This window comes from Heterodontus francisci, chromosome 9, assembly GCF_036365525.1.
Source record: "Heterodontus francisci isolate sHetFra1 chromosome 9, sHetFra1.hap1, whole genome shotgun sequence".
In the NCBI taxonomy this organism is placed as follows: domain Eukaryota; kingdom Metazoa; phylum Chordata; class Chondrichthyes; order Heterodontiformes; family Heterodontidae; genus Heterodontus; species Heterodontus francisci.
Window position 1 is genome coordinate 1,708,236 of NC_090379.1, and position 24,965 is coordinate 1,733,200.

At 46.6% G+C, this 24,965-nt stretch overlaps 1 protein-coding gene across 2 annotated transcripts in view; it reads right to left on the minus strand.

The window, feature by feature from the left end:
- flvcr2a (FLVCR choline and putative heme transporter 2a) overlaps positions 1 to 24,965 on the minus strand; it is a 347,150-nt gene that overhangs the window by 53,342 nt on the left and 268,843 nt on the right. For both annotated transcript variants that reach the window (XM_068038429.1, XM_068038428.1), the window contains exon 8: positions 17,391 to 17,502. In XM_068038429.1, coding sequence (XP_067894530.1) covers positions 17,391 to 17,502 — 112 coding nt within the window. The remainder of the gene's footprint in view (positions 1 to 17,390; positions 17,503 to 24,965) is intronic.

Here is a 24,965-nt window from a genome sequence, read left to right on the forward strand (position 1 = left end):
GACAGATGCATCTGCGGCAGGCAGACTGGTGAGGATTAGGTGAAGTATGTTTTTCCCTCTTGTTGGTTCCCTCACCATCTACCGCAGACCCAGTCTAACAGCCATGTCCTTTAGGACTCGGCCAGTTTGGTCAGTAGTGGTGCTACCGAGCCACTCTTGGTGATGGACATTGAAGTCCCCCACCCAGAGTACATTCTGTCCCCTTGCCACCCTCAGTGCTTCAAACAAGCGCTGTTCAACAGGGAGGAGTACTCATTCAAAAACAAAAAGCGCTGGAAATACTCAGCAGGTCTGGCAGCATCTGTGCAGAGAGAAGCAAAGTTAACTTTTCAGGTCTGTGACCTTTCATCAGAGTACTGATTCATCAGCTGAGGGGGGAGGAGCGGCGGTAGGTGGTAATCAGCAGGAGGCTTCCTTGCCCATGTTTGACTTGATGCCATGAGACTTTGTGACGCCTGGAGTCGATGTTGATGACTCCAGGGTAACTGTATAGGGAAATATTGTTTCCTCTGGTTGGGAGTCAGAGTTGAGGGGTCATCAATTTATAATTGTCACAACTGAAGTAAGAGTGAGGAGAGATTTCATTATTGTGGGTTGTTGATTATCATCGGCAATCCCTCGTGTCGAGGATGGTTCTTCCTTGTTGATGGCTGGGTGGAAGTGAGATGTCATTGGTTGCTGTGGGTTCACAGATGGCTTGTGAGCCCCTATCTTCACCTTGCAGGCTCTCCCACACTGAGGACATCAGTTGTCGGCTGGTAGAGGTGGTGGCAGATTGTTGCCTCGAGCATCTGCCCTCTCTTTCTGTCTCTCATCGCTGTTTTCTCTTAGTGGCTGCTCTTGTTGATTAAAAGGTCTTGACACAATTTTTGATAATAGATCGCCATTTTAGTCACTATTGGGCATCTGCTTCCCATGTGTTGATGTTAATAGAGCAGACCGTCATGGGTCATGGACACTTTCAGATTGTCTTTGAAACGTTTCCTTTGTCTCCTGTGTGAACGGACACCCTGGCGTAGCTGAGTACAGCATCTGTTTGGGCAGTCTTAGGTCAGGCATTCTGACATGTGTTGTCCATCTCAGCTGATGTGAGATTATCGTGGCCTCTAAACTAGGCATGTCTGTGTCTTAGAGTCATAGTCATAGAGAAATGCAGCACTGAAACAGGCCCTTCGGCCCGCCAAGTCTGTGCCGACCATCAACCACCCATTTATACTAATCCTACATTAATCCCATATTCCCTACTACATCCCCACCTTACCTCAATTCTCTTACCACCTACCTACACGAGGGGCAATATTCAATGGCCAATTTACCTATCAACCTGCAAGTCTTTGGCTGTGGGAGGAAACCGGAGCACCCGGCAGAAACCCTAGCGGTCACAGGGAGAACTTGCAAACTCCGCACAGGCAGTACCCAGAACTGAACCTGGGTCGCTGGAGCTGTGAGGCTGCGGTGCTAACCACTGTGCCACCCCTGTCTGTCTTGGAGGACTCATGTTTGTTCTTTTGTCCTCCCATTTGATTCACAACATCCTTCGAAGATGGCACTGATGACATTGTTCTAGCGTCTTGATATGGCATCTCTAAGTTGTCCAAGCTTCAGCACCATAGAGAAGTGTGGGGATATTCACTGTCTAATAGAGTTTAGTGCCGGGTCCGATATCATGATTCTCAAAAACTCAAGTACGTAATTTACCATGGGCTGAAGTAGCATACTAGTTTTGGTGGTGTACGTCTTCATCAATGTTAGCTTTTTGGGATAAATAGCCACCAAGATCACAGAATTGTTACAGTACAGAAGGAGGCCATTTGGCCCATCATGTCCACACTGGCTCTCTGAAAGAGGAACTCCCTCAGTTCCATTTCCCCGCCTTCTCCCCATAACCCTGCACATTCTTCCTATTCATATAACTAATTCCCTTTTGAATGCTTCAGTTGAACCTGCCTCCACCACGTTCTCAGGCAGCGCATTCCAGACCTTAACCACTCGCTACATGAAAAAGTTTTTCCTCATGTTGCTTTTGCATCTCTTACCAAATACTTTAAATCTGAGCCCTCTCATTCTTGACCCTTTCACAAGTGGGAACAGTTTCTCTCCATCTACTCTCTCCAGATCCCTCATGATTTTGAATACCTCTAAGAAATCACCTCTCAGCCTCCTCTTCTACAAGGAAAACAGTCCTAACTTCTCCAATCTATCTTCAGAACTGAAATTCCTCATCCCTGGAATCATTCTTGTGAATCTTCTCTGTATTCTCTCCAATGCCCTCATGTCTTTCCTCAAGTGCAGTGCCCAGAACTGGACACAATACTCCAGCTGAGGCCGAACTAGTGTCTTATACAAGTTCAACATAACTTCCTTGCTCTTGTACTCTATGCCTCTATTAATAAAGCCCAGGATACTGTATGCTTTATTAACCGCTCTCTCAACCTGTCCTGCCACCTTCAATGACTTCGGCACATGTACACCCAGGTCCCTCTGCTCCTGCACCCCCTTTAGAATTCTACCCTTTATTCTATATTGTCTCTCCATGTTCTTCCTACCAAAATGAACCACTTCACATTTCTCTGCATTGAACTTCATCTGCCACCTGTCTGCCCATTCCACCAACTTGTCTATGTCCTTTTGAAGTTCTACACTATCCTCCTCACAGTTCACAATGCTTCCAAGTTTCATATCATCTGCAAACTTTGAAATTGTGCCCTGTACACCAGGGTCATTAATATATATCAGGAAAAGCAAGGGTCCCAACACTGATCCCTGGGGAACTCCACTGCAAACCTTCCTCTAGCCCGAAAAACATCCATTAACCACTACTCTGTTTCCTGTCACTCAGCCAATTTCATATCCATGTTGCTACCATCCCTCGTATTCTCTGAGCTACAAGTTTGCTCACATGTCTGTTGTGTGGCACTGTATCAAATGTCTTTTGAAAGTCCATGTACACATCAACAGCATTGCCCTCATCAACCCTCTCTGTTACCTCCTCAAAAAACTCCAGCAAGTTAGCTAAACATGATTTTCCCTTAAGAAATCCAAGCTGGCTTTCCTTAATTAACTGGCATTTGTCCATGTGACTATTGATTTTGTCCCAAATTATTTTTTCTCGAAGTTTTCCCACCACCAAAGTTAAACTGACTGGCCTGCAGTTGCTGGGCTTATCTTTACACCCTTTCTTGATATGGGAAGTGAGGGACATTTTACAACACTTCACCATGAATCACAGTTGAAGGGGTTGGATTTGATACATTTGGTGTTGGTTGGTAGAGAACTTTAGTCTTCCTGGTGTTCAGTGCAAGTCCCATGCTCTCGCTGATGATGCAATACTTTGCCATAGAAAGTGATTGAAAGAAGATAATTGTATATTTTAAGGGAGTAGTATTTGAAGCAGAGGAAGATACAGGGTAATAGAGGAAGAACATGGGATTAGCTGAGAGTTGGCACAGGCACAATAGACCAAATGGCATCTTCTGTTCTGTACATTTCTATTGTTCTGTCACATTCTTCTTAAATGATTCCATAGATTTTGTCTCCTCTACTGTATCTGAGAATCTGTTCCAGATAATTATTCCTGTGTGTGTGAAGATGAACTTCCTGATACTGGTATGGAAGCATATCTATCTTTGGCCTTCTTATCTCGAGAGACAATGGATACGCGCCTGGAGGTGGTCAGTGGTTTGTGAAGCAGCGCCTGGAGTGGCTATAAAGGCCAATTCTAGAGTGACAGGCTCTTCCACAGGTGCTGCAGAGAAATTTGTTTGTCGGGGCTGTTACACAGTTGGCTCTCCCCTTGCACTTCTGTCTTTTTTCCTGCCAACTACTAAGTCTCTTCGACTCGCCACACTTCAGCCCCGTCTTTATGGCTGCCCGCCAGCTCTGACGAACGCTGGCAACTGACTCCCACGACTTGTGATCAATATCACAGGATTTCATGTCGCGTTTGCAGACGTCTTTAAAGCGGAGACATGGACGGCCGGTGGGTCTGATACCAGTGGCGAGCTCGCTGTACAATGTGTCTTTGGGGATCCTGCCATCTTCCATGTGGCTCACATGGCCAAGCCATCTCAAGCGCCGCTGACTCAGTAGTGTGTATAAGCTGGGGATGTTGGCCGCCTCGAGGACTTCTGTGTTGGAGATGCGGTCCTGCCACCTGATGCCAAGTATTCTCCGGAGGCAGCGAAGATGGAATGAATTGAGACGTCGCTCTTGGCTGACATACGTTGTCCAGGCCTCGCTGCCATACAGCAAGGTACTGAGGACACAGGCCTGATACACTCGGACTTTTGTGTTCCATGTCAGTGCCATTTTCCCACACTCTTTTGGCCAGTCTGGACATAGCAGTGGAAGCCTTTCCCATGCGCTTGTTGATTTCTGCATCTAGAGACAGGTTACTGGTGATAGTTGAGCCTAGGTAGGTGAATTCTTGAACCACTTCCAGAGTGTGGTCCCAATATTGATGGATGGAGCATTTCTGACGTCCTGCCCCATGATGTTCGTTTTCTTGAGGCTGATGGTTAGGCCAAATTCATTGCAGGCAGCCGCAAACCTGTCGATGAGACTCTGCAGGCACTCTTCAGTGTGAGATGTTAAAGCAGCATCGTCAGCAAAGAGGAGTTCCCTGATGAGGACTTTCCGTACTTTGGACTTCGCTCTTAGACGGGCAAGGTTGAACAACCTGCCCCCTGATCTTGTGTGGAGGAAAATTCCTTCTTCAGAGGACTTGAACGCATGTGAAAGCAGCAGGGAGAAGAAAATCCCAAAAAGTGCGGGTGCGAGAACACAGCCCTGTTTCACGCCACTCAGGATAGGAAAGGGCTCTGATGAGGAGCCACCATGTTGAATTGTGCCTTTCATGTTGTCATGGAATGAGGTGATGATACTTAGTAGCTTTGGTGGGCATCCAATCTTTTCTAGTAGTCTGAAGAGACTACGTCTGCTGACGAGGTCAAAGGCTTTGGTGAGATCAATGAAAGCAATGTAGAGGGGCATCTGTTGTTCACGGCATTTCTCCTGTATCTGACGAAGGGAGAACAGCATGTCAACGGTCGATCTCTCTGCACGAAAGCCACACTGTGCCTCAGGATAGACGCGCTCAGCCAGCTTCTGGAGCCTGTTTAGAGCAACTCGAGCAAAGACTTTCCCCACTATGCTGAGCAGGGAGATTCCACGGTAGTTGTTGCAGTCACCAAGGTCACCTTTGTTTTTATAGAGGGTGATGATATTGGCATCGCGCATGTCTTGGGGTACTGCTCCCTCATCCCAGCACAGGCATAGCAGTTCATGTAGTGCTGAGAGTATAGCAGGCTTGGCACTCTTGATTATTTCAGGGGTAATGCTGTCCTTCCCAGGGGCTTTTCCGCTGGCTAGAGAATCAATGGCATCACTGAGATCCGATTTGGTTGGCTGTATGTCCAGCTCATCCATGACTGGTAGAGGCTGGGCTGCATTGAGGGCAGTCTCAGTGACAACATTCTCCCTGGAGTACAGTTCTAGGTAGTGCTCAACCCAGCGGTCCATTTGTTTGCGTTGGTCAGTGATTATGTCCCCTGATTTAGATTTGAGGGGGGCGATCTTCTTGATGGTTCGCCCAAGAGCTCTCTTCATGCCATCATACATTCCTCTGATGTTTCCGGTGTCTGAGGCCAGCTGAATATGACTGCATAGGTGTTGCCAGTAGTCGTTTGCGCAGCGCCTGGCTGTTCTTTGTGCAGTGCTTCTGGCTGCTTTAAGTGCTGCGGATGTTAAATCGCTGGGGGCTTTCTTGTAGTTCAACAGTGCAATGCGCTTAGCGGCTATGACAGGTTCCAGCTCTTCATTACGAGATTGAAACTAGTCTGCATTTCTCTTCGCACTTTTGCCGTAGGTGGTCAAAGCTGACTCATAGATGGCATCTCTGATGTGGGCCCACTTGGTCTCAGCATTCCCTGTGGGAGTGTTTTGAAGGGCTGTTACAAGTGAAGTTAGAAATTTTTGTAACAGCTGTGGGTGAGAAATTCTGCTCGTGTTGATGCGCGGGCGGCCCTTCTGCTTGGAATGATGCAACTTCTTTGGTCTGAGTCTAACCTTGCTGCACACCAGGGAGTGGTCGGTGTCGCAGTCCGCACTGTGGAAGCTGCGTGTGATTTGAACACGGTTTGAGGCGGCTCGCCTTGTGACAATGAGGTCTCGCTGGTGCCAACGACGCGATCTTGGGTGCCTCCATGAAACCTGGTGACAGGGTTTAGTGTGAAAGAACGAGTTGGTGATGCGGAGGTTATGATAGGTACACAACTCAAGCAGTCTCTGACCGTTCTCATTCATCCTTCCAACGCCATAGCGCCCAAGGCAGGAGGGCCATGAGTCATGGTCGGCCCCAACCCTGGCATTAAAGTCCCCCAGCAGGAATAGGTGTTCGGTGTTGGGGATGCTGCTAATGATGTTATGGAGTTCCTCGTAGAACTGGTCTTTAGCTTCAGGTGGGGAGCAGAGTGTTGGAGTATAGATGCTGAGTAGGTGTACTGGACCAGAGGTGGTGAGCAGTCGGATGGACAGTATGCGTTCCGAGCCATTTGAGGGAGGCTCTATCATGCTGAGCAAGGAGTTTCTGATGGCGAAGCCCATTCCATGCTGTCTTGGTTCTTCAGGATCCCTGCCCTGCCAGAAGAAGGTGTAGTCTTGCTCCGCTAGAGATCCACTCGCAGGGAGGCGAGTCTCCTGAAGTGCTGCAATGTCTACATTAAGTCTACTGAGCTCGTTGTTAATGATGGTGGTCTTCCGAGAATCATTGATTTGTGTAAGGTCTTCCGACAGGCCAGGACACATAGTTCTGACGTTCCAGCTTGCAAAGCGAAGGGCTGGTACCTTCTTTCCTTTTTTCGTGTTGTTTGGTGCGGTGTATCGGTCCACCTTTCGGGCAATAACCCTGAGCTCCAAGCACCCATTGAAGCAGGTAGACTGTGGCGGGACAGAACCTTATTGACCGGGGGCTGCCCGGTTTGAGGTGGGCGGTAGCTGTCCAGTGAGGTGCAATGACCTCTCCCACCGACAAAGGCAACCCGTGGCGCCCAGTTTCCACGCCAATTTATCTGAACTTATGACCCGTAATTGCTGCCTTCCGTGTTGTTTCAGTCGCTGTGAGGCAACTATGGAGTAACGTCTCCATGGCGCATGCCTGGGCGAATTTATGGAGGCTAAGAGTTGCCCAGTCGTCAAAACCCCCCTCTCAGCCTTTCTGGTGGGGTCCAAAGGAGTGCAGAGCACGACGTTTGGCACCAGTATGGCTGCAGGAACCGCCGGAAACATGCCAAAGGTGACACATGACCGCCTACGGGGTTCCGCTCCGGATTTATCTGTTAGGGTTTACTCCCTTATCCTTGGTCTCTCCCGAGACGCCCACAAGGCAGTGGGGTTGTTAGGGCCCCTACACAGGTGTAGGATGATGCCGGTGGGAGGAGGGGATGTGAGGGGGAGGGGTTATGTTATTGGACTAGTAACCCAGAGAACTGGACCAATTATAGTCATAGAGTCGTACAGCATAGAAACAGGCCCTTCGGCCCACCGTGTCCATGCCGACCATAATGCCTATCCACTCCCACCTGCCTGCATTAATTCCATATCCCTCTATGCCTAGCTCATTCAAGTACCTGTCCAGATGCCTCTTAAATGTTGCTACTGTTCCTGCCTCCACCACCTCCTCTGGCAGCTCATTCCAGATACCCACTATTCTTTGTGTAAAACATTTACCCCTTTGATCCCCTTTAAACCTCCTCCCTCTCACCTTAAATCTATGCCCTCTAGTTTTAGTCACCCCTACCATGGGAAACAGACTCTGGCTATCTACTCTATCTATGCCTCTCTTAATTTTATATACCTCTATCATGTCCCCTCTCAGCCTCCTTCACTCCAGGGAAAACAGACCCAGCCTATCCAATCTCTCTTTACAACTCAAGCCCTCCAAACCAGTCAACATCCTGGTGAATCTTTTCTGCACCCTCTCTAGCTTAATCACATCTTTCCTGTAGTGTGGCGACCAGAACTGCACACAGTACTCCAGATGCTGCCTAACCAACGTTATGTACAACTGCAACATGATGTCCCAACTCTTGTACTCAATGCCTCGGCCGATGAAGGCAAGCATGCCATACACCTTCTTAACCAGCCTGTCTACCTGTGTTGCCACTTTCAGGGAACTATGTAGTTGCACCCCAAGGTCTCTCTGCTCAACAACACTCCCCAGGGCCCTGCCATTCACTGTATATGTCCTGCCCTGGTTTACCTTCCCAAAATGCATCACTTCGCACTTGTCTGCGTTAAATTCCATTTGCCAATCCCTTGTCCACTTTCCCAGTTGATCTATATCCTGTTGTAATCTTAGACAACCTCCTTCACTGTCCACTATACCCACCAATTTTGGTGTCATCTGCAAAATTACTAATCATGCCCCCTACATTCACATCCAAGTCATTAATATACATGACATACAACAGAGGGCCCAGCACCGATCCCTGCGGCACACCACTGCTCACCGGCCTCCAATCTGAAAAACAACCCTCCACTACCACCCTCTGCCTCCTATCACCAAGCCAATTTTGTATCCAATTGGCTAGCTCACCCTGGATCCCATGTGTTCGAACCTTCTGGACCAGCCTACCATGCGGGACCTTGTCAAAGGCCTTGCTAAGGTCCATGTAGACAACGTCCATCACCCTGCCCTCGACAATCCTCTTGGTCACCTCCTCAAAAAACTCAATCAAATTCGTGAGGCATGATGTCCCATGCACAAAGCCATGCTGACTATCCCTAATCAGACCTTGCCTTTCCAAATGCATATAAATCCTATCTCTCAGAATCTCTTCCAATAACTTTCCCACCACTGATGTAAGGCTCACCAGCCTGTAGTTCCCTGGCTTATCCCTGCTGCCCTTCTTAAATAAAGGCACAACATTAGCTATCCTCCAGTCTTCCGGTACCTCACCCGTGGCTAACGATGATACAAACATCTCTGCCAGGGCCCCAGCAATCTCCTCCCTTACTTCCCGTAGCATCCGGGATACACCTGGTCAGGCCCTGGTGATTTATCCACCTTAATACGCTTCAAAGCCTCCAACACAACCTCCTTTGTAATATTGATATGCTCCAGGATATCGCTGTACCCTCCCTTGAACTCACTAGCTTCCATGACCTTCTCCATGGTAAATACAGATGAGAGGTATTCATTTAAGACCTCACCCATTTCCTGTGGCTTCACACATAGATTACCACACTGATCCTTAAGGGGACATACTCTCTCCCTAGCTACCCTTTTACTCTTAATATACTTATAGAATCTTTTAGGATTCTCCTTTATCTTATCTGCCAGGGAAATCTCATGGCCCCTTTTCGCCCTGCTAATTTCCTTCTTAAGTGTAGTCCTACATCCCCTATACTCCTCGAGGGACTCGCTTGATCCCAGCTGTGAAACCAAGGTTCCCTAAACTTGCCAGCCTTGCCCTTCCATCTAACAGGAACATGCCGGCCCTGAACTCTTCCTATCTCACTTTTAAAAGCCTCCCACTTGCCAGATGTCCCTTTACCTGTAAACAGCCTCTCCCATTCAACTTTTGAGAGTTCTTGGCTGATACCATCGAAATTAGCTTTCCCCCAATTTAGGACTTCAACCTGAGGACCAGTCCTATCCTTTTCCATAACTATCTTGAAACTAATAGAGTTATGGTCACTGGTCCCAAAGTGCTCCCCCACTGACGCATCAACCACCTGCCCAGCCTCATTTCCTCAGAGGAGGTCGGGTGTAGCCCCTTCTCTAGTAGGGCCATCCACATACTGCTTCAGAAAACTATCCTGGACACACTTAACAAATTCTTCCCCATCTGATCCCTTAGCACTAAGGCAGTCCCAGTCAATATTAGGGAAGTTAAAATCACCTACTATTACAACCTTATAATTCCTGCACCTATCTGTGATTACCCAACATATATGCTCCTCCACTTCCCTCAGACTATTGGGGGCCTATAGTATAATCCCATCAAAGTGATCACCCCTTTCTTATTTCTAAGTTCTACCCATATGGCCTCGCTGGACATTCCCCCTGGGATATCCTCTCTAAGTACTGACGTGATGTTCTCCCTAATCAATAGAGCAACTCCCCCTCCTCTCTTACCTCCACCTCTGTCACGCCGGAAGCATCGGTACCCCAGAACATTGAGCTGCCAGTCCTGCCCATCCCTCAACCACATTTCCGTAATAGCTATAATATCATAATCCCATGTACCGATCCATGCTCTGAGTTCATCTGCCTTACCTGTAAGGCTTCTTGCATTAAAGTAAATGCAGTTTAGCCTACCAGACCTTCCATGCTCCCTGTCCTGCCCCTGCTCGACCTGCCTACTGGACTTACTTGCTTTAACCTCTCATTTGTCTCAACTATCGCATCGGGGAGACTACTACTTTGGGTCCCACCCCCCTGCCAGACTAGTTTAAACCCTCCCGAGTAGTACTAGCAAACCTACCCGCAAGGATATTGGTCCCCCTCCTTATCCTGAGACATGAGATCTAATCCCACCACAGCAGCTGGGTAATTTAAACTCTGTTCATTATGTAAAAACAAAATGAAAAGCTACTATTAGTGATGGTGACGATGAAACTACCAGATTTTTGGAGAAAAACCTATCAGGTTCCTGTGGGAAGGAATTCTGCCATTCAGACCCAGTCTGGCTGATACATAATCCAGAACCACAGCAATGTGGTTGACTCTTCACTGTCTCCTGAAATGGCCCAGAAGGTATTCAGTTCTGTAGGGATAGGCAATAATTGCCGGCCTTGCCAGAGACAAACACCATGAATTATAAAATGGTTACAGCACAGAAGGAAGCCATTCAGCCCATCGTGTCTATGCCAGCTCTCTGAAAGTCCCACTCCCCTGCCTTTTCCCTGTAGCTCCACAAATTTTTTTCTCTTCAGATAATTATCCAAATCTCTTTTGAAGGCCTTGATTGAATCTGCCTCCACCACACTCTCAGACAGTGCATTCCAGATCCTAAACACTCACTGAACCTGCCTCCACCACACTCTCAGACAGTACATTCCAGATCCTAAACACTCACTGAACCTGCCACCAACACACTCTCAGACAGTGCATTCCAGATCCTAAACACTCAATGCGTAAAAAGGTTCTTCCTCATGTTGCCGTTGCTTCTTTCGCCAATTACCTTAAATCAGTGTCCTCCGGTTCTGGATCCTTCTGCCAATGGGAACAGTTTCTCTCTGTCTACTCGGTCCAGACACCTCATGATTTTGAACACCTCTGTCAACTCCTCTTAATCTTCTCTTCTCCAAGGACAACAGTCCCAGTTTTCTAACCTATCCTTGTCTTTGAAGTTCCTCATCCCTGGAAGCATTCTTATGAGTCTTTCCTGCACCTGCTCTAATGCCTGCACATCCTTCCTGAAATGTGGTGCCCGAAGCTGGACACAATACTCCAGTTGAAACCGAACCAGTGTTTAATACAGTTTTACCATAACTTTCTTGTTCTTCTACTCTATGCCCCTGATTGTAAAGCCCCAGATCTTGTGTGTTTTATTAACCGCTTTCTCAACCTGCCCTGCAACCTTCAATGATTTGCGCACCTGTACCCCCAGGTCCCTCTGCACCCACTTTAGAACTGTATCCTTTCATTTATATTGCCGCTCCTCATTCTTTCTACCAAAATGAATCACTTCATGCTGTTCTGCATTAAATTTCATCTGCCACTTGTCTGCCCATTCCACCAGCCTATGTCCTCTTGAAATTTATCACTAACCTCCTCACACTTCACAATACTTCTAAGTTTTGAGTCATCCACAATTTTGAAATTGTGCCCTAGGTCATGAATATATATCGGGAAAAGCAGTGGTCCTAACACTGACCCCTAGGGAGCCCCATTCTCTATCTTCCTTCAGTCTGACCTGCTGAGTATTTTGAGCATTTTCTGTTTTTATTTCTGATTTCCAGCATCCCCAGTACTCTGTTTTTGTACTATCTTATAATTCTCTGCAAGGTCAGAGTCTCCTCTCCATGGAAAAGTCCAAGCTTCTGCAATCAGTTTGCAATAACTCAGTCCCTGCTCACTGACCTGCATCCCATGTTTGAATACCTCCCTTGTGTCTCAGTGACCAGAACTGGACACAGTGTTCAAGGTGGGTCTGACTATAACTGGACGCAGTATTCAAGGTGGGTCTGAACAGAACTGGACACAGTGTTCAAGGTGGGTCTGACCAGAACTGGACACAGTGTTCAAGGTGGGTCTGACTATAACTGGACACAGTGTTCAAGGTGGGTCTGACCAGAACTGGACACAGTGTTCAAGGTGGGTCTGACTATAACTGGACACAGTGTTCAAGGTGGGTCTGAACAGAACTGGACACAGTGTTCAAGGTGGGTCTGACCAGAACTGGACACAGTGTTCAAGGTGAGTCTGACTATAACTGGACGCAGTGTTCAAGGTGGGTCTGAACAGAACTGGACACAGTGTTCAAGGTGGGTCTGACCAGAACTGGACACAGTGTTCAAGGTGGGTCTGACTATAACTGGACACAGTGTTCAAGGTGGGTCTGACCGGAACTGGACACAGTGCTCAAGGTGGGTCTGACCAGAACTGGACACAGTGTTCAAGGTGAGTCTGACTATAACTGGACGCAGTGTTCAAGGTGGGTCTGAACAGAACTGGACACAGTGTTCAAGGTGGGTCTGACCAGAACTGGACACAGTGTTCAAGGTGGGTCTGACTATAACTGGACACAGTGTTCAAGGTGGGTCTGACCGGAACTGGACACAGTGCTCAAGGTGGGTCTGACCAGAACTGGACACAGTGTTCAAGGTGGGTCTGAACAGAACTGGACACAGTGTTCAAGGTGGGTCTGACCAGAACTGGACACAGTGCTCAAGGTGGGTCTGACCAGAACTGGACACAGTGTTCAAGGTAGGTCTGAACAGAACTGGACACAGTGCTCAAGGTGGGTCTGACCAGAACTGGACACAGTGTTCAAGGTGGGTCTGAACAGAACTGGACACAGTGTTCAAGGTGGGTCTGACCAGAACTGGACACAGTGTTCAAGGTGGGTCTGACTATAACTGGACACAGTGTTCAAGGTGGGTCTGACCAGAACTGGACACAGTGTTCAAGGTGGGTCTGACCAGAACTGGACACAGTGTTCAAGGTGGGTCTGACCAGAACTGGACACAGTGTTCAAGGTGGGTCTGACCAGAACTAGACACAGTGTTCAAGGTGGGTCTGACTATAACTGGACACAGTGTTCAAGGTGGGTCTGAACAGAACTGGACACAGTGTTCAAGGTGGGTCTGACCAGAACTGGACACAGTGTTCAAGGTGGGTCTGACCAGAACCGGACACAGTGTTCAAGGTGGGTCTGACCAGAACTGGACACAGTGTTCAAGGTGGGTCTGACCAGAACTGGACACAGTGTTCAAGGTGGGTCTGACCAGAACTGGACACAATGTTCAAGATGGATCTGACCAGAACTGGACACAGTGTTCAAGGTGGGTCTGATCAGAATCCTATACAATTTGATCATGACCATTCGTGCAGAGAGATCGACTATTGACATGCTGTTCTCCCTTCGTCAGATACAGGAGAAATGCCGTGAACAACAGATGCCCCTCTACATTGCTTTCATTGATCTCACCAAAGCCTTTGACCTCGTCAGCAGACGTGGTCTCTTCAGACTACTAGAAAAGATCGGATGTCCACCAAAGCTACTAAGTATCATCACCTCATTCCATGACAATATGAAAGGCACAATTCAACATGGTGGCTCCTCATCAGAGCCCTTTCCTATCCTGAGTGGTGTGAAACAGGGCTGTGTTCTCGCACCCACACTTTTTGGGATTTTCTTCTCCCTGCTGCTTTCACATGCGTTCAAATCCTCTGAAGAAGGAATTTTCCTCCACACAAGATCAGGGGGCAGGTTGTTCAACCTTGCCCGTCTAAGAGCGAAGTCCAAAGTACGGAAAGTCCTCATCAGAGAACTCCTCTTTGCTGACGATGCTGCTTTAACATCTCACACTGAAGAATGCCTGCAGAGTCTCATCGACAGGTTTGCGTCTGCCTGCAATGAATTTGGCCTAACCATCAGCCTCAAGAAAACGAACATCATGGGGCAGGATGTCAGAAATGCTCCATCCATCAATATTGGCGACCACGCTCTGGAAGTGGTTCAAGAGTTCACCTACCTAGGCTCAACTATCACCAGTAACCTGTCTCTAGATGCAGAAATCAACAAGCGCATGGGTAAGGCTTCCACTGCTATGTTCAGACTGGCCAAGAGAGTGTGGGAAAATGGCGCACTGACACGGAACACAAAAGTCCGAGTGTATCAGGCCTGTGTCCTCAGTACCTTGCTCTACGGCAGCGAGGCCTGGACAACGTATGCCAGCCAAGAGCGACGTCTCAATTCATTCCATCTTCGCTGCCTTCGGAGAATACTTGGCATCAGGTGGCAGGACTATATCTCCAACACAGAAGTCCTTGAAGCGGCCAACATCCCCAGCTTATACACACTACTGAGTCAGCGGCGCTTGAGATGGCTTGGCCATGTGAGCCGCATGGAAGATGGCAGGATCCCCAAAGACACATTGTACAGCGAGCTCGCCACTGGTATCAGACCCACTGGCCGTCCATGTCTCCGTTATAAAGACGTCTGCAAACGCGACATGAAATCGTGTGACATTGATCACAAGTCGTGGGAGTCAGTTGCCAGCATTCGCCAGAGCTGGCGGGCAGCCATAAAGACAGGGCTAAATTGTGGCGAGTCGAAGAGACTTAGTAGTTGGCAGGAAAAAAGACAGAGGCGCAAGGGGAGAGCCAACTGTGCAACAGCCCCAACAAACAAATTTCTCTGCAGCACCTGTGGAAGAGCCTGTCACTCCAGAATTGGCCTTTATAGCCACTCCAGGCGCTGCTTCACAAACCACTGACCACCTCCAGGCGCGTATCCATTGTCTCTCGAGATAAGGAGGCCCAAAAGAATCTCTGACTTGTATTCTATTGTTTTGACTACTCAGTTCAACATTATATTGGCTTTATTGATGGTTGCTCTGCATTGTTTGGCCATGTTAAGCATTGAAAGGTTGGGCCTCCCTTTTCATCCTTGGCTATTAACTTGGGTAGTAAGCAGGAAAACAGGATTGTGGAAAATCAGCCCCTACATGGGCCTCAATTCATTACAGAAGGACCAAACTGGAACACAAACAAAAGCACAACAGCTCACTGATCCTTCCTTAAAGTGGAATGAAAATTTGAAGTTTTATATGTATTAAATACTTGAATGCAATGTGGATTTATACTAAAGTATTAACGCTTCTGTCCCATAGTCCTATTTCCAGCGATGCATTTAACCTAATGATCTTTATGTCTTTTAAGAGCATAAGGAATAGGAGCAGGAGCAGACCATATGGCCCCTTGAGCCTGCTCCGTTAAACATTACGGTCATGGCTGGTCTTTGGTTTCAACTCCACTTGTCTGCCTGCTGCCCAAATCTCTTGATCCCTGAGAGACCAAAAATATGTCTATCTCAGTCTTGAGTATACTGAACAATGCAGCATCCACACCCCTCAGGCGTAGAGAATTCCAAAGCTTCACAACCCTCTGAGTAAAGAAATTTCCCATCCCAGTCCTAAATGATCAGACCCTTATCCTGAGACCATGACCCTGTGTTCTAGATTCCCCAGCCAGGGGAAGCAACCTCTCAGTGTCTACCCTGTCAGATTCTTGTACGTTTCAATTAGATCATTTCTCATACTCCCAAACTCTAGAGAGAGTATAGACCCAATTTACTCAGCCTCTCATCAAAGGACAACCCTTTCATCCCAGGAACTGATCTAATGAACCTTCACAGTACTGACTTCAAGGCATGCATATGGAGATATGGAGACCAAAACTCCACACAGTACTCCAGATGTGGTATCACCAAAGTCCTATACAATTGTAACCAGACTTCTTTATTCTTGTACACCCTTGCAATAAAGGCCAACATGCTATTTGCCTTTCTAATTGCTTTCTGTACCTGCATGCTAACTTTTGCGTTCCTTGTATGAGTACATCCAAGTCTCTCTCAACATCAACATTTAAAAATTTCATGCCTTTTAATAATTTTCTGCTTTCCTATTCTTACTGTTAAAGTGAATAATCTCACACTTTCCCACATTATATCCATCTGCCATCTTGTCCACTCACTTAACCCGTTTATATCTCTGTTCAGCCTCTTTGTGTCCTCCTCACAGCTTACATTCCCACCTAGCTTTGTATCATCAGCAAGCTGGGATACATTACTCTCTGTCTCTTTGTCTAAGTCATTAATATAGATTGTAAATAGCTGATGCCCAGCACGGATCCTTGCGGCACTGCACTAGTTACAGCCTGCCAACTTGAAAATGGCCTGTTTATGTCTACTGTCTGCTTTGTGTCCGTAAACTGATCCTCTATCCATGATAATATATTACCCCCAACTCCATGAGCCCTTGCATATTAATCTTTTGTCTGGGACTGTATCAAATGCCTTTTGGAAATCCAAGTCGTCTACATCGACTAGCTCCCCTTTTTCTACCCTACTAATTATATCTTCAAAAAACTCTAATAAATAAATAAATGTATTTATTTTTATTTGTTCATGGGATGTGAACGTTGCTGGAAAGGCCATTGCTGCTCATTCCTAATTTCCCTTCTTTAACTGCCTTCCCGAACCGCTGCAGTCAGTGTGGTGTAGGTACACCCAGTGTTGTAGGTCACCCACAGCGTTCTTAGCGAGGGAGTTCCAAAATTTTGACCCAGCGACAGTGAAGGAACGGTGATATAATTCCCAGTCAGGATGGTGTGTGACTTGGAGGGGAACTTGCAGGTGGTGGTGTTCCCATGCATTTGCTGCCCTTGTCCTTCTAGGTGGTAGAGGTCGCGGGTTTGGAAGGTGCTATCGAAGGCGTCTTGGTGAGTTGCTGCAGTGTATCTTGTAGATGGTACACACTGCTACCACTGTGCGTCGGTGGTGGAAGGAGTGAATGTTGAAGGTGGTGGATGGGGTGCAAATCAAGCGGGCTACTTTGTCCTGGATGGTGTCGAGCTTCTTGAGTGTTGTTGAAGCTGTACCCGTCCAGGCAAGTGGAGAGTATTTCATCACACTCCTGACTTGTGCCTTGTAGACAGGCATTGGGGAAACAGGAAGTGAGTTACTTGCCACAGAATTCCCAGCCTCTGACCTGCTCTTGTGGCCATAATATTTATATGGCTGGTTGGTCCAGTTAAATTTCTGGGCAGTGGTAAAGATTTTCCTTGGTAAAACCATGTTGACTCTGTCCAATCATACCATGATTTTCTGAGTGCATTGTTAAGACTTGCTTAATAATAGATTTCAGTATTTTCTTACCTGTTATAACAGTTCCCACAAAGAGAAATACAAAGATGAAAATGTTTCCTGCCACAGTTCCAAAATGATCAATCAGTTTACCCTGTGCAATGGTAAAAATGATTCCAAAAACCTAAAATATAAAAGAACACACAATTTAAGTACACCTCAGCAATTTTTAACAGTATGTTCTCAAATTTGTAATAATTTCTGGGATCAGATGAGTTCACAATGTGGAAATCAAGCTGTGACAGTAAGGGACAAAAAGAAACCTGATCACAGACATTTACAAGTCATCACTTTTTAAAATTTAAATTTACACCCATGGTGCAAGAAACCATAGGTGAAAAAGAGAGAAAATGAGGTTAATTGAGAAACTGACTAGGAGGCACCAAGCTTGAACATTCCAGGAGGAGATGAGGGAGATTATGAGTTTCACAGTTTGAGGACCTGGGTAAGTGTAAGTTACGACAGCAGGTCGTATGATGGGTTCCAGATGTAGAAACGAGGAAAACTGTAGGATGTGGTACTTGCAGTTTAGGAGGAACAAGAGAAGGAACTTTAGAACAGGAATGACCAAGAGAGAAAGACAAAAAGAAAGAGAGAGAGAGACAGAAAGACAGAGTTAGAAAAAGAGATGGAGGGAAAAAGAGAAGTTGATATTATACTAGGATCACTGACACGCTTTACTTGTATCATGCCTGAGAATGAGAGAGGTGCCAGAGGAGCCTCCCAGATCAACTGCTACGCAGCAATACTAAGTGACTGAAAGCACTTCGGGGTAGTTCCTGTATGTACCATCTTGGAATTGCCAATGCTTAGATGAGTGGTGCCTACCAGCCTGTCCTCTGACTAAGAGGATTGTAAGTGGTGTTGCAGTGGCGTAAAATGGGATGAACGGAAAGACTAAACACACACTAACTTGATATATCTGCCGGCAGACTCAGAACATTTTGAGGCGATTTTCACAGTAATTATTTGTCTTGAAACTATAAAGGCCACAACAATGAGTTAGTAGTGAAATAGTCACCTTAAAAATGACAATAATTGTCTGAGTTTGTAACACTGATGTTCACATGTCACAGTCTCATCAAGATCTAAAAATTAAATGTTCCACACAGATCTCCCGAAGTCACTGTGCATTTACTTTAATGAACGTTCAACATGATTGCTGATCTTGTCTGCTGGTGCCTGCTTCTTTATATCAAACAAAGCCAGAGCTCGCTGGATGACAAAAGAGATAGAGAGTAAAATGAAACAGAAAAAGGGTGCATATGCATTTTATCCTGCAACTGACTGTATGCCTTCTGGAACTTCATTCCTCTGAAAATACCTCCATAAGTGCATCCTCTGATACTCTACCCTCAAACAGCTTCTTGACCTCACTTGCTACACCTGTCTCCAAACTTGGACAACAACTCATTGATGCTCCATGCTGATTCCACCCGACGTAAGTCATCATTATTCCACCACGGGACCTACGACTTTAACTCTGGACTGTTATCTCCATAAATTTTCCATTTCCTGTTTACTATCATGTTTTTATGTACCCTAATTTTTATGTAACTAAACATATGCAACTTGAGCTCTCCAATCGCATGCACATTTTTGCTGCCACTCCGGACCTGAGCCCATCAATCTATTTCCTCTTTCTCTTTAACTTCTTTTCTATTTACCCCTTCTAGACTCTCTTCTATTGTCATGCCTCCTTTCACCTCCCCTCTCAGGTACTCTGCCCTCCCAATTCCCTACCCCAACCCTTCAGAACTCCTCAATCTTCCTGCTCTCTTGTTGCTGTCCCAGGCTTGACTCCCTATTGTGTCAAGGTCCTGTAGTTTTCTTCTGGGAATATGCAGTTTGCATTTAAGGCTTGCAAAGGGTCAGTATTGCTTTAAGAACCAGCAAGCATCAGGAGTTATAGGAAGGTCCATTTTCATTGCCTTAGAAACAGCCATTTGGAGGCTGCGATTCAAAGGGTGCATTCTGGTTACCATAGATTCAGCCACTGGGAGTCAGTATTAAGCGATACATTTGTTACAATTTAATTTTGAACTGGCTTTTTAGTTGAAGACAGTTTGTTCTAACAGAACACAGATACAGAGGACACACAGACAGCTGTGGTGACAGCACCTGGAAAAACAGCTCTCAACTATTTAAATTGAAGGAATAAGATTTTAGTCTGTTTAATTATTATCTCTCAAAATTTTAAAAAAGTCAAGCCAAAACAGAGATCTCTGGTAATTTAAATTGAAGAAAGGGAAATTAGACTGTGACAATCTTTTATCCCTTAAAAACGCTAAAGTCAGCTTGATTCTATTGAAAGTGTTTGCAAATCGTTAATTGTTGAAATTTGCTGGAGAAGGAAAGCATCACCTACTGCTGAAGTTAGATTACAGACTGTTGTACTGTGGAAGAACCTTTTTTCTCACATCGGAAGACTGAGGACTTCAAGCAACATTCTGTGAAGACTTCAAGCAACACTGGACTGTAAATTTGCAAGGACTCTAATTTTTTCTATTTTAAATGTTGTTTATATCTTCATAGTGATTAAGAATTTAGTTCTTCTAATTAAAGAGTTAATTTGATGATTTAAAGTCACCTGGTTTGGTTAGCCTCATTCCGGGGTTAATAGATGGTACAATTTGGCTAGGTCTTTCTTTAATTTGGAAAGTTTTAAATGATATGTTAGGCGATCTGTGGAGCGACAGGATTGAATTAACAGTGCGTTTCCCCCACCACAATCAGAATCGTATATTTTGATTGGGGGCTTTGACTGGAGCAGTTGGATAAGGCTACAGCTTCCCTCTGTGCCTCTCTTGGCATCCTGACAGACTCATTGCGACCCTCAGCGTTGGCTCATTATGAATAGCAACCCCAATTGCCCCATCCCACTCTCTCGTCGACCTTTCCACCCAGTGTGCCCGCTGGGGGCTAATCTTGCCAATCTCCTGCCTGTCCAACTCACCCCTCCCACTGCTGCCCGTGTGGACTCTGCCAGCGGATCAGCTCTCACCACCCTCTACAGATCTCAGTCCAGAATGTCTGTTCACTTGTGAACAAGCCCCTTGTCATCCATGAAATTATTGTGGATGATCACATCGACATCATGGCCTTTATGGAAAGCTGACTGAGCAGTTCTGACACCTTGCCCCTAACTGAAGCCTCATGCTCGGCTACATCTTCCAGCTCTTGCCCCGCCAAGACCGCTGTGGTGGCGGTGTTGAGCTTATCACCAGATTACACCTTGGCCTGACCCCCTCCTCCTCTGGCACTTTCTCCTCCTTTGAGCATCTTATCTTTTTCCACCCCTCTCACCTCCCTTTCAAATTCATTATTCTTTACCGTCCTTCCAAGTACGATAAAAATGTTCTCACCGAGATATCTTCACTGCTTTCCTCTCTCAGCCGCTGTACCGAACGACTTCTCATCCTCGGTGATTTCAATCTCCATCTCATCATGTTTTCTCTCCTCTGAGTTCCCCGCCCTCTTATCCTCCCTAAATCTCTCCCTCCACGTAAACTCCCCAACCCATATTGACGGCCACCCCCTCGACTTGCCATCTCACGTGATCTTTCTAGTCCCATCGTATAAATTAGAGGTCACCTCTGATCACTCCCTTGTATCACTCTCCACTCACATTCTCCTTCCACACCTCAACCCTACCTCATTCTGTATCCGTCCCTGAACTATCCCCCAATTCACTTGCAACTGCACTTTCAAGATCCCAACTCTCGAGACTTTGGCCCTCTGCTCGCCACAACATTTCTGCAGCTACTGTTCAGATCACCTTCCCCTTTGATGATGACCCAGTCCCCAATAAAAAGATCAGTCTCTCTCATCCTGGCTTTTCCCCCTGGTACGGCCCTCATCTCCACCGCCTGAAGTCCAAGGGATACAAACTTGAAACAGTATGGCAGACAACTGGTTTAACCATCCACCGTCAGATCAGATTGGACCACTTAAAACACTATGGGATCCTCCTCACATCCGCTAAAACTGCTCACTATTCCAGGATCATCCTGGAATGCAAAGATAACTCCGAGAATCCTTTCTCTACCGCAAACTGTCTTATTAAATTCACCTCCAACAATAAGTACGAAGAGCTCATGGACTTTGTCATTAAGATTGAGTCCATCCAATCAGCTGCTTCTGCCGTGTCCCTCACTTCCCCAGCCCATCTGGCCAAACTTCCCATAATGCTCCCCTCTGCCTTAGCCCAGAATTCGCATCTTTCTATGGTGTCTCTCCTATCTCCCCTCATCCCCTCCCTGAGATCACCTTACCCATGAGTTTCACCTCCTGTTTCCTCAATCCTATTCCTACTAAAATGCTGATCACCCAACTTCCCCTCCTGGTCCCCATGTCAGCTGATATTGACGGTTCTCTCTCTTCAAGTGTTGTCTCTCTCTCCTTTGAATCTGCTGTCATCACCCCTTCCTCAAAAAAACCCTTGATCCCATCACCCTTACAAACTACCATCCTATCTCCAACCTCCCTTTCCCCTCCAAAATCCTTGAATATGTTGTCACCTCCCAAATCTGTTCCCATCTTTTCCAGAGCTCCTGGATGTGGGGGCAGATAGGAAAGCAGAGTTGAAACCACAATCAGATCAGCCATGATCATATTGAATGACAGAGGGGCCAAATGGGCTACTCCTGCTCTTAATCCATATGTTCCTATGTCGATGTTTGAATTCTTTCAGTCAGGTTTCCATCCCTGCCACAGCACTGAAACAGCTCTTATCAAAGTCACAAATGACATTCTGTGTGACTGTGACAAAGGTAAACTCTCCCTCCTCGATCTGTCTGCAGTCTTTGATACAGTTGACTCACCATCCTCCTCCAACACCTCTCCACCGTCATCCAGCTGGGTGGGACTGTTCCCACCTGGTTCCGTTCTTATCTATCTAATCATAGAACAAGAACAAAGAACAGTACAGCACAGGAACAGGCCATTCGGCCCCCCAAGCCTGAGTCGATCATGATGCCTGCCTAAACTAAAACCTTCTGCACTTCCGGGGCCCATATCCCTCTATTCCCTTCGTATTCATGTGTTTGTCAGGATGTCTCTTAAACGTCGCTATCGCACCTGCTTCCACCACCTCCCCCGGCAGCAAGTTCCAGCCACTCACCATCCTCTGTGTAAAGAACTTGCCTCGCACATCCCCTCTAAACTTTGTCCCTCTCATCTGAAACCTATGTCCCCTAGTAACTGGCTCTTCCACCCTGGAAAAAAGCTTCTGACTATCCACTCTGTCCATGCCACTCATAACTTTGTAAACCTCTATCATGTCACCCCTCCACCTCCGTCATTCCAGTGAAAACAATCCGAGTTTATCCAACCTCTCCTCATAGCTAATGCCCTCCAGACCAGGCAACATCCTGGTAAACCTCCTCTGTACCCTCTCCAAAGCCCCCACATCCTTCTGGTAGTGTGGCGACCAGAATTGCACACAATATTCTAAGTGTGGCCTAACTAAGGTTCTGTACAGCTGCAACATGACTTGCCAATTTTTATACTCTATGCCCCGACCGATGAAGGCAAGCATGCCGTATGCCTTCTTGACTACCTTATCCACCTGCGTTGCCACTTTCAGTGACCTGTGGACCTGTACGCCCAGATCTCTCTGCCTGTCAATACTCCTAAGGGTTCTGCCATTTACTGTATATCTTCCACCTGCATTAGACCTTCCAAAATGCATTACCTCACATTTGTCCGGATTAAACTCCATCTGCCATTTCTCCGCCCAAGTCTCCAACCGATCTATATCCTGCTGTATCCTCTGACAATCCTCATCATTATCCGCAACTCCACCAACCTTTGGGTCGTCCGCAAACTTACTAATCAGACCATCTACATTTTCCTCCAAATCATTTATATATACTACAAACAGCAAAGGTCCCAGCACTGATCCCTGCGGAACACCACTAGTCACATCCCTCCATTCAGAAAAACACCCTTCCACTGATACACTCTGTCATCAATGACCGAGCCAGTTCTGTATCCATCTTGCCAGCTCACCTCTGATCCCATGTGACTTCACCTTTTGTACCAGTCTGCCCTGAGGGACCTTGTCAAAGGCTTTACTGAAGTCCATATAGATAACATCCACTGCCCTTCCTTCATCAATCATCTTCGTCACTTCCTCAAAAAACTCAATCAAATTAGTAAGATACGATAATATAAAAGCAAAATACTGCGGATGCTGGAAATCTGAAACAAAAACAAGAAATGCTGGAATCACTCAGCAGGTCTGGCAGCATCTGTGGAAAGAGAAGCAGAGTTAACGTTTCGGGTCAGCGACCCTTCTTCGGAACCCCTTCGGAACTTCTTCGGAGGTCGTAGTAAGGTACGACCTCCCCTTCACAAAACCATGCTGTCTCTCGCTAATAAGTTCGTTTGTTTCCAAATGGGAGTAAATCCTGTCCCGAAGAATCCTCTCTAATAATTTCCCTACCACTGACGTAAGGCTCACCGGCCTGTAATTTCCTGGATTATCCTTGCTGCCCTTCTTAAACAAAGGAACAACATTGGCTATACTCCAGTCCTCTGGGACCTCACCTGCAGCCAATGAGGATGCAAAGATTTCTGTCAAGGCCCCAGCAATTTCTTCCCTTGCCTCCCTCAGTATTCTAGGGTAGATCCCATCAGGCCCTGGGGACCTATCTACCTTAATGCTTTGCAAGACACCCAACACCTCCTCCTTTTTGATAATGAGATGACTGAGACTATCTACACTCCCTTCCCGAGGCTCATCATCCACCGTCCTTCTCTTTGGTGAATACTGATGCAAAGTACTCACTTAGCATTTCCTCTGGCTCCGCACATAGATTCCCATCTCTGTCCTTGAGTGGGCCAACCCTTTCCCTAGTTACCCTCTTTCTCTTTATATACGTATAAAAAGCCTTGGATTTTCCTTAATCCTGTTTGCCAATGACTTTTCATGACCCCTTTTAGCCCTCCTAGCTCCTTGCTAAAGTTCCTTCCTACTGTCTTTATATTCCTTAAGTGCTTCGTCTGTTCCTAGCCTTCCAGCCCTTACGAATGCTTCCTTTTTCTTTTTGACTAGGCTCACAATATCCCACGTTATCCAAGGTTCCCGAAACTTGCCAAACTTATCCTTCTTCCTCACAGGAACATGCTGGTCCTGGATTCTAATCAACTGACGTTTGAAAGACTCCCACATGTCAGATGTTGATTTACCCTCAAACAGCCGCCCCCAATCTAAATTCTTCAGTTCCTGCCTCATATTGTTATAATTAGCCTTCCCCCAGTTTAGCACCTTCACCTGAGGACTAGTCTTATCCTTATCCACAAGTACCTTAAAACTTATGGAATTATGGTCACTGTTCCCGAAATGCTCCCCCACTGAAACTTCGACCACCTGGCCGGGCTCATTCCCCAATACCAGGTTCAGAATGGTCCCATCCCTAGTTGGACTATCTACATACTGTTTCAAGAAGCCCTCCTGGATGCTCCTCACAAATTCTGCCCCATCCAAGCACTAAGTGAGTTCCAGTCAATATAGGGGAAGTTAAAATCACCCACCACCACAACCCTGTTACCTTTACATCTTTCCAAAATCTGTCTACATAT